The 8,679-nt window shown below is 46.1% G+C and overlaps 1 protein-coding gene across 2 annotated transcripts in view; it reads left to right on the plus strand.

Annotated features, from left to right (window-relative positions):
• Positions 1 to 2,671: 2,671 nt before the first annotated feature.
• kitb (KIT proto-oncogene, receptor tyrosine kinase b) overlaps positions 2,672 to 8,679 on the plus strand; it is a 20,543-nt gene continuing 14,535 nt past the window's right edge. For both annotated transcript variants that reach the window (XM_060046202.1, XM_060046201.1), the window contains exons 1-4: positions 2,672 to 2,831; positions 5,052 to 5,330; positions 5,755 to 6,039; positions 8,523 to 8,662. In XM_060046202.1, coding sequence (XP_059902185.1) covers positions 2,777 to 2,831; positions 5,052 to 5,330; positions 5,755 to 6,039; positions 8,523 to 8,662 — 759 coding nt within the window. In that variant the 5' untranslated portion in view covers positions 2,672 to 2,776. The remainder of the gene's footprint in view (positions 2,832 to 5,051; positions 5,331 to 5,754; positions 6,040 to 8,522; positions 8,663 to 8,679) is intronic.

The raw sequence follows: 8,679 nt of genomic DNA on the forward strand, positions 1-8,679 counted from the left end.
CACTGTCCTGATACTGTACGGGTTCAACCGAAAGGAGTTTGATCAAACGCCTTTACTTGTTCCTGCAAGGGTCTTATTTTGTGCAGACACTCAAGGCAGTTCAGTTCTCTGGGCCTTGCTAGATGTGTGAAGGACCACAATTTAACTAAGTAGGAACACTTACCAACCACACTAAATGGATCGAATACAGTCCGCAATGAGCACATTGACAGAAGTGGAAAAAGATGGACGTACCTGGTTTATTGTTTAGTCAGCAAACAAGAACTCAGCTTCTGGTGCATCAGAAAATAGAAAGGACTCATGAGATGTGTGTGTGCGTGTGCGTGTGCGTGTGCGTGTGCGTGTGCGTGTGTGTGTGTGTGCGTGTGTGTGCGTGTGTGTGTGTGTGTGTGTGTGTGTGTGTGTGTGTGTGTGTCTGTGTGTGTGTCTGTGTCCTGGTGTCTGTGTGTGTGTGTGTGTGTGTGTGTGTGTGTGTGTGTGTGTGTGTGTGTGGGAGCTGCATTTGTACATGATTGAGTTAGGATGAGTATATGCGTCAAAGGAAGAGAGAGAGAGATGAGAGCGCAAGAGATTGAGGAAGAGAGTGAGAGAGTCTGGGAGAAGTAGGGAGAGAAGCTGACAGAGAGATTCAGAGAGAGAGAGAAAGAGAGAGAGAGAGAGAGAGAGAGGGAGAGGGAGAGGGAGAGAGAGAGAGAGAGAGAGAGAGAGAGAGAGAGAGAGAGAGAGAGAGAGAGAGAGGAGGAAATGGGGGAAGCTTTCTATTACGTAATCTAAGTGGCTATTTTTCTTATAGAAAACCTCTGGTTGCCCTTTGTAAGATGCCTGTCCTCATTTGTCTAAAAGGAGAGACTGAGTCACGCTGAGGCAGGCACACACACACACACACACACACACGCTCAGACAGTCACACACACTCACACACACACGCTCAGATAGTCACACACATACTTACACATTCACTCACACACTAAGACAAACACACTCACACACACACACACACACACACACACACACACACACACACACACACACACACACACACACACACACACACACACACACACACACACACACACACACAAACAAATACGGACACAGCAACCCATAGTGACTCAGCCCTGATCGGCCATAGACACTCACCTCAATGATAAACAATGCAACGTATGAACTACTCAAATTACAACATTTCCAACAGGACAGAAGATATATGGATGATCCTGGTGACACACACACGGACACACACGCACACGCGCACACGCACACACACACACACACACACACACACACACACACACACACACACACACACACACACACACACACACACAACTACTGGCATATGTGGGCTGTTGCGACAGGTGTGTTCTTTAACCCCTGGAGGCAGGATCATGTTTGCCTGAAAGGGTTTGTTTTCGTGTTATGTCCAGAAAGGCGAAGGAACGAGTTTTTTAACCATAGGCTGGTTTGGACTCATTTAAATCCCCCCCAGCTAAAGAAGGTTACTGAGGTGCTGAATGTGTAAATTAATCCAGCATTGCTCGCATATTCAACCCGGAACCATTGGTTGGACTTGAAACAGCAAACCTTGCGGCTGCGCTGGTTGAATACGACTATTGAGCCAACGCTTGCACACAAGAGCTTTCTACGACCTCACTATGACAACGATTTTTTTGCCAGCCAATTCTGCCTGAGGGCGGTGAGGATCTTTGATCATATCCCCGACCCAACGCGTATAATTAAACCCGCGTAGCTCCAAGCGGTGGTCTTGTGGTCCGGGCGGCTCCACCGGTCCACGGGACCGAACAAGGTCTTATGAGAACTGCAACAATGTGCTTGTTCGCTGGTTCGATTTGACACGCAGCAGTTTACATGCAAGAGACATGGAAAGCATAGACTATTCCTGTTCCTTATTCAACAGAAGACCATGCGTAGATATGAAGAATTATGAACAAACTCAAACATTCCCAATGTCCTGTAACGTTTCTTGAGTTAACAGATTTTTTTTATTTGTAAATTTTACCCATCTGAGTGTGAATGTGTGTGTGTGTGTGTGTGTGTGTGTGTGTGTGTGTGTGTGTGTGTGTGTGTGTGTGTGTGTGTGTGTGTGTGTGTGTGTGTGTGTGTGTGTGTGTGCGCTCGCGCGTGCGTGCGTGTGAGTGAGCGTGAGCGCACATTAATAGACCGCATGGGAAAGTAAGATGATGAATACCAGCAGCATTTAAGTAGATGCTCGTCACAGATCAACCCAATTTGTTTACAAACGGAGAAAATAAACTTTGCGTTCGTTCTCTCATAAATACATTTAATGCATATCAGGTAAGCGTTACGGATAGATAAAACGCTTTTTCCGGTAATGACCGACTCATCACTTTGGCGATTATCCAGCCGATGCGGGTCACAACGAATGCTGAAAACTGAGAGGGGGGGGGGAGAGAGAGAGAGAGAGAGAGAGAGAGAGAGAGAGAGAGAGAGAGAGAGAGAGAGACAGACAGACAGACAGACAGACAGACAGACAGACAGACAGACAGACAGACAGACAGACAGACAGACAGACAGAGAGAGAGAGAGAGAGAGAGAGAGAGAGAGAGAGAGAGAGAGAGAGAGAGAGAGAGAGAGAGCTATAGAGTGAACGAGATAGGGAGAAATGATCTGGTGTGCTCGTCCCTGTTTAGAGCAGTTTGGTTTGGAGGGACCGGACAGGCGGTACGGTTTAACCCAGCATGGTGAACGTGCACTTCTCATAAAACCTTCGCTATAGAATAACCGCTGCGTGACCATGAAATACTGCTGGATTATATTCGCCACACCTTTAATATGCCTCCTGATACCAGGTAAGGAGAATCTTTTGAAAAGCTCCTTTATGCGTCTCATTCCGTGACTAAGATTTCTTAGCCTTGATCTTTTTTTATTTTAAAATTAGTGTATGAATATAGGCTATATGAAATAAGTCTACCTATTTATACAAATATATACTTTTTTTTTTTTTTTTTTTTTCATATATATTTGAATATTGAATTGGTATACAATCAGTAACGTGTCCACATGTCTTTACCTAAAACACGTGGCTGTTTAGGAGACCTCTGGTCATGCGTGGGGTTCCAAAGCTCTGAATGGGGATGTTTACATATAGAGGATCATGTTAGCAGTACGGCCGTTTGCTTAAGAAATCCCCCATCCTCACAGTTTACTTGTTTTCAAAGGAACTGCTGAGTTATGCTCGCGTCCGACTCCCGCGGGTTCAAAGTAATTGTGTCTGTTTGTTTGTGCGCGTAAGTGCGTGTGTGTGGGTATGTGTGCGTGTGACAGTGTGTGTGTGTGTGTGTGTGTGTGTGTGTGTGTGTGTGTGTGTGTGTGTGTGTGTGTGTGTGTGTGTGTGTGTGTGTGTGTGTGTGTGTGTGTGTACGCGGCGCGCGTGAGCGCTTCGCTTCATGAGATAGAACATTATTTACTTAGATTTTGAATATTGCGTAGCCTTTTCCCCGTACGATGCAAATGTAAAATACGATCTGTTAATAAGATAAAGTAGCCTCGTGGAGTAGGTAAATGAGAGCAAGGCAGCCTATTATTTCATATACAATGCCCTGAAAGTGTTAACTAATGGCACACTTCCAAACAAATTCTGATGGGCTCGATACAAAGTTGTGTCGACAGGTGTATGGTCTCCCCCATTTCCCCAGGTAGGAGAAGTCTTGATGATTCATAGCCTTACGTGATTCACTATGTCGTAGGTACCCATAGGCCTTCAAAATAATTGCAGAACCTGGATTGTACACATCGGTTAATGCACACATTGACACACCGACGGCAGAGTCAACCACTAGGTGACAGCCAGCTCGTCAGGAGCAGTTAGGGTTAAGTGTCTTGCTCAGGGACACATCAACACTCAGCTGGAGCTGGGGATCGAACTAGCAACTGTTCTACCTCCTGAGCTAAGCCGACCCACAGTTGGATCTTTTGCGTGATATACTTTTATCATCAATCATAATTCCTTAGTTAGACATTGTGAGCAGAGTGCATGTGCTACACATCAACCCTTTGTGAATCTCGGTTGTCCTAAGGCTCAACTGTCACATGGCAAGTCTGTTGGCCAAATGAAGCCATATCATGAGGATATCTTAAAACACAACAGCTTGAGGGGGGCTGTGGCTCACAAAAAAGCATGCTATTGCTAGATACCCTGCTTCACAAGGACATTTATTCTCTGTACTCAAAAGGTTGATACTTATTGTTTGATTGTTCAATAAGTATCACCCCACTAAAAAGAGAGATCCTTAATGATTGTTCAAAGGACATGTGTTCATGTTAGCCTTAACATGCAATTCATATTAGTAGAAGAATATTAGATTCTTCTCCTTTGAACAGTTCTTCTACTGTTTTCTGAGTTACTGATATTTAGAGTTCTGTCCTGTCCTATTATTTTGTGTTTCATTTTAATGTACTCTATTAAACTCAACTCAATCCAACTCGACTCCAGTCTAGTGAACTCTACTCTGAGCTACTCTAGACTTCCCTACTTTTTTGTACTAAACTGAGCTAGACTCTTTAAACTGAAATGTCCCATACTCTTCTCTACGCTACCTTCCTGTACTCTACTCTAGTATAGTAGACCCTTCTTTACTCTAGTCGTGTCTATCCTCTACTCTACGGTACTCTAGCCTACTCTACTCGAATCTGTTGTAGTCTATTATATGCCTCTGTACTCTACTGTAGTTTACTCTAGTCTTCTCTGCTGTATCAATCTCTACTATATTCTAGCGTATTCTAGTCTACTCTTCTATACCCTTCTCTAATCTACTGTAGTATGTTCAACTCTATACTCAACCCTACTCTACTCACCTCGTCTCCATCCTTCTCTACTTTACTCTCTAGTCTATTCTAGTCTTTTCAACTCTATCCATGTCTACTCCTCCATGCTCTGCGTTGCTCTAGTCCATCTCTACTCTACTCATAACCACTCTGGTAGAGACTGTAACAGTTTGCGTTGGGGTAAGTTGAACGAGTGCCCGCCAAAACACCCACACAAACCCCCCCCCCCCCACCTCTGGTCCCAGTCCGCCCCAGGCCCCACATATCCCCGGCGGGCCCCCACGTGGTGGTGCCCAAGAGGGGGAGGCTGGAGCTGCGTTGCCATGACGACGAGGACGCGTCCGGCGGGCCGTGGTCGGGCGTGCGTTGGCAGCGGGACCGGGCGCGCCGGCTGGAGGGCGAGGCGGAGGAGGGCGGGGCGGTGTACGTCAGGGTGGCGGCGGCGCAGCCCTACCACATGGGCCGCTACGTGTGTGTCAACAACAGCACCCGGGAGCACAGCTCCATCTACGTCTACGTGAGAGGTGAGGGGGCTCTGGAAGCAGAGTTACTCTGCTTCCAGCAAGCAGAAGCAGAGTAATGAAACACCCTGGCCTCGGTACAGTACACGCGTGTTAAACATTAATGAGCCGATTAACACGGTGGCCAAACCCGCAGAGTTGCTATTGGTCTAGAAATCCCTTCTGTAAAACAGCTGTTGTATTCCTGCATATAAAAACACTGCTCCCATCACAATATCAAATAGAGTGGCCACCTTTGACAGGCTTATGAATTGTTTTTAAGTGGTATTACTCATTTCTGAATCTATAAATATATTTGTGTCATAAATATATGGCCACAAATGTGGCCAGTCCTTTGAGACTGTAACTGGGACTAAGTGCTACACTAATAAAGTTGAATTGAATTACATTTAAATGCATGTGTCCTTGCTTCACCCAAACCACACAGACCCCCAGAGCGCCTTCCAGCGGACCATGGTCAACAACATCCTGGTCCGCTCCGGGGAGAACGGCACCATCCCCTGCCTGGTCACCGACCCAGCCGTGAGCCTGCTCGCCCTGGACACCTGCGACGGGCAGCCCCTGCCCCCCGGCATGCGTTACCATGGCGACAGGCAGCACGGCGTGGTCATCGGCAAGGTGCGCGAGGAATACGAGGGCTGCTACGTGTGCGTGGGCCGCCTGGACGGGGCCGCCGTGAAGTCCGAACGCTACACACTGGACGTGAGACTCGGTAAGTTGAAAGGGCGGTCTGTGTGTGTGGGGCGGGTCCCCAGGTGTAGCTTCTTCCTGTAACGGCGTTGAACGGAGATCCGGTAGATGCAGTGTAATTATGGGTTTGAGTGTTGGGCCCGCTCGCCTGCACTTCGTGGAGCCGCGGCGAACACACGACAGAGGTTCAGAAAAAGTGGAAGGGGATGTGTTGGACTGGGACATAGTTTTAAAGTTAGTTTTAAAATGGCCCTGCTTTGTTGAATGATCATATAAAGAGTGGGAAATGATCTTTCAAGGTAAAAAAAAAATTATGTTGTCTCCTGCTATGAAAGAAATGTGGAAGAAAAATGTATTTCTGACTGGGGATACGATCTGATTCTGATCTAAAACAATCCCCTTTCTATTTTGACTGTGTTGGGCACACCAACTCAGAGACATGTACACAGCGTCGTCATTGCTCATTGGAACTTACAAAAATGCAAACACCGCAAGAAAACATGCAATGTCAGTGATATATATATAAATACAGATACATTTATTGGGATTTTTTTTTGGTCTGTTTGTTTTAAACTGACATCTTTACAATGTCAGTGTGAAAATCGCATGTATATATATTTAAATATATGTGTACCAGGTGTTAAATGGACGTTGGAGACCTGATGCCTTCCATTATTGATTAGCTGGGATAGTGTGTGTGTGTGTGTGTGTGTGTGTGTGTGTGTGTGTGTGTGTGTGTGTGTGTGTGTGTGTGTGTGTGTGTGTGTGTGTGTGTGTGTGTGTGTGTGTGTGTGTGTGTGTGTGTGTGTGCGTATGTGTTTGTGTGTGTGAATGAAAATATAATCTGTTCATAATTCAACAGAGTAGCCGTGAGAGAAGGAAGTGAAGGGGGAGGCTGGAGGGGACGCAGCAGGTGGAGAATGGGACCAGTAACGAGGACAAAGTCGTCTGGCGGCAGGCTCTGTTTTGGGATGAGTAGGCGGTGGGAAGAGAGGGCACCGCAGAGCCGCCTCGCTCCGAACAGAGAGCCCTGTGGACCTGGCACAGAGCGCAGACAAAACACCATATATGAGCCAGGTGTTGTGTACATGCTTAGTGTTACACTGCAGCGGGCCAGGTTCAACTCAACTCAAAGTTTAATCATAGAGAATGAATAAGACATTTTTTAAGGGAACATATTGTCACAATGGTGGACTTTAATAGCATGACACGCACCTGAAGAATCACAATGCAGATGTGTTTCAGCAGTTCCAACCGGAAATATATTGCACAGCAATATACAATGCATAGGTACAATCTAGTCCGAGTTCACTGGAATATAAGCTCAATTGGAAAACTATGCTCGCTTCCAATTGTATTTACTGTCAATGAGCAGTATCCTGTAAGAAGCTAGCAACAAGAGAGACAAGCGTCTATTTTAAGAGGGACTTAAGATAGTTTAGACCAAAGAGAAGATGGACTTCAGAGACTTAAGACAGTTTAGACCAAAGAGAAGATAGACTTAAGAGAATAGACTTAAAATAATAACGAGAGGAAAGCTAGATAAACTAAATTAAAGACAGTGAAGCTAGACCTAAGATACACCTGATTTAAGATGGACTAGAAATAAGAGAAGCTAGACCTAAGATACACCTGACTTAAAATGGACTAGAAATAAGAGAAGCTAGACTCAAGATAGAGATTGACTTATGCTTGGCTTAAGATAGCAGCACCAATAACAATAAGAAATGTACCTTTCAAAGGAGAACAAACTCGATCTAGAACTAAAATCGATCATGGTCGTTTCATGATGTATTACAGTACGTTTGTTACATACTGCTCCTTTAATAGAGACTAGCCTTACGAAACACTAGACTTAGGTCTACAGTCTCTTAAGGTCTAGGGCCGTTATCATGCCCCTCCCCAACCGGGCAGGGGAACTGCCGTGGTTGTGGATTATCCGGGCAGGGATTACAGCGGTTTAGTCAACGAACAAAGATCTCCAACGGCGCGTGAAGCCACTGTTTGGGTAAACATCTGAAGTTGTACGTGTGGTACCACGTACTTACGGCACACTGTTGCATTTGCCCTCATGTCCTTGTGCACGAATGCACATGCTGTGTCTACAATGTGCTTTATTTGTTCTTTTATTTGTAAAATATATGATATTTTCCTAATATTATAAGAGATTAAATGAAATGTACCAAACAACGTATTTATCTGTATTGCTCAGGAACTATATGTGTGTGTGTGTGTGTGTGTGTGTGTGTGTGTGTGTGTGTGTGTGTGTGTGTGTGTGTGTGTGTGTGTGTGTGTGTGTGTGTGTGTGTGTGCGTGAGTATGTTTGTGCATGCCCATTTGTCTCCGCACAGACCCATGTGTCTGGCTGTGTATGTGCATCCGTGTATTGTCTGTTTGTAGCTGAGTTTTAACCCAGGGTAACTGCTTGAGATGGACCCGCTCCTCCTTGGCCAGAAGTAGTGTGTGTAGTAACGCACGCCGCCTGTTGCCCGGGGTCTCTTCCAGTGCCGGCGCTGCCCCCGGCCCTGCTGCTGTCCCACCGGGACAATGTGATCCTGAGGCTGGGGGAGACCTTCGACCTCAGCTGCAGCTCCTCCAACGTCAACGCCGACTTCAGCCTCAAGTGGGACTTCCCCCCCGCCGCGGTGAGAGAGAGAGAGAG

Source organism: Gadus macrocephalus, chromosome 3 (genome assembly GCF_031168955.1).
Source record: "Gadus macrocephalus chromosome 3, ASM3116895v1".
NCBI classification, from domain to species: Eukaryota; Metazoa; Chordata; class Actinopteri; order Gadiformes; family Gadidae; genus Gadus; species Gadus macrocephalus.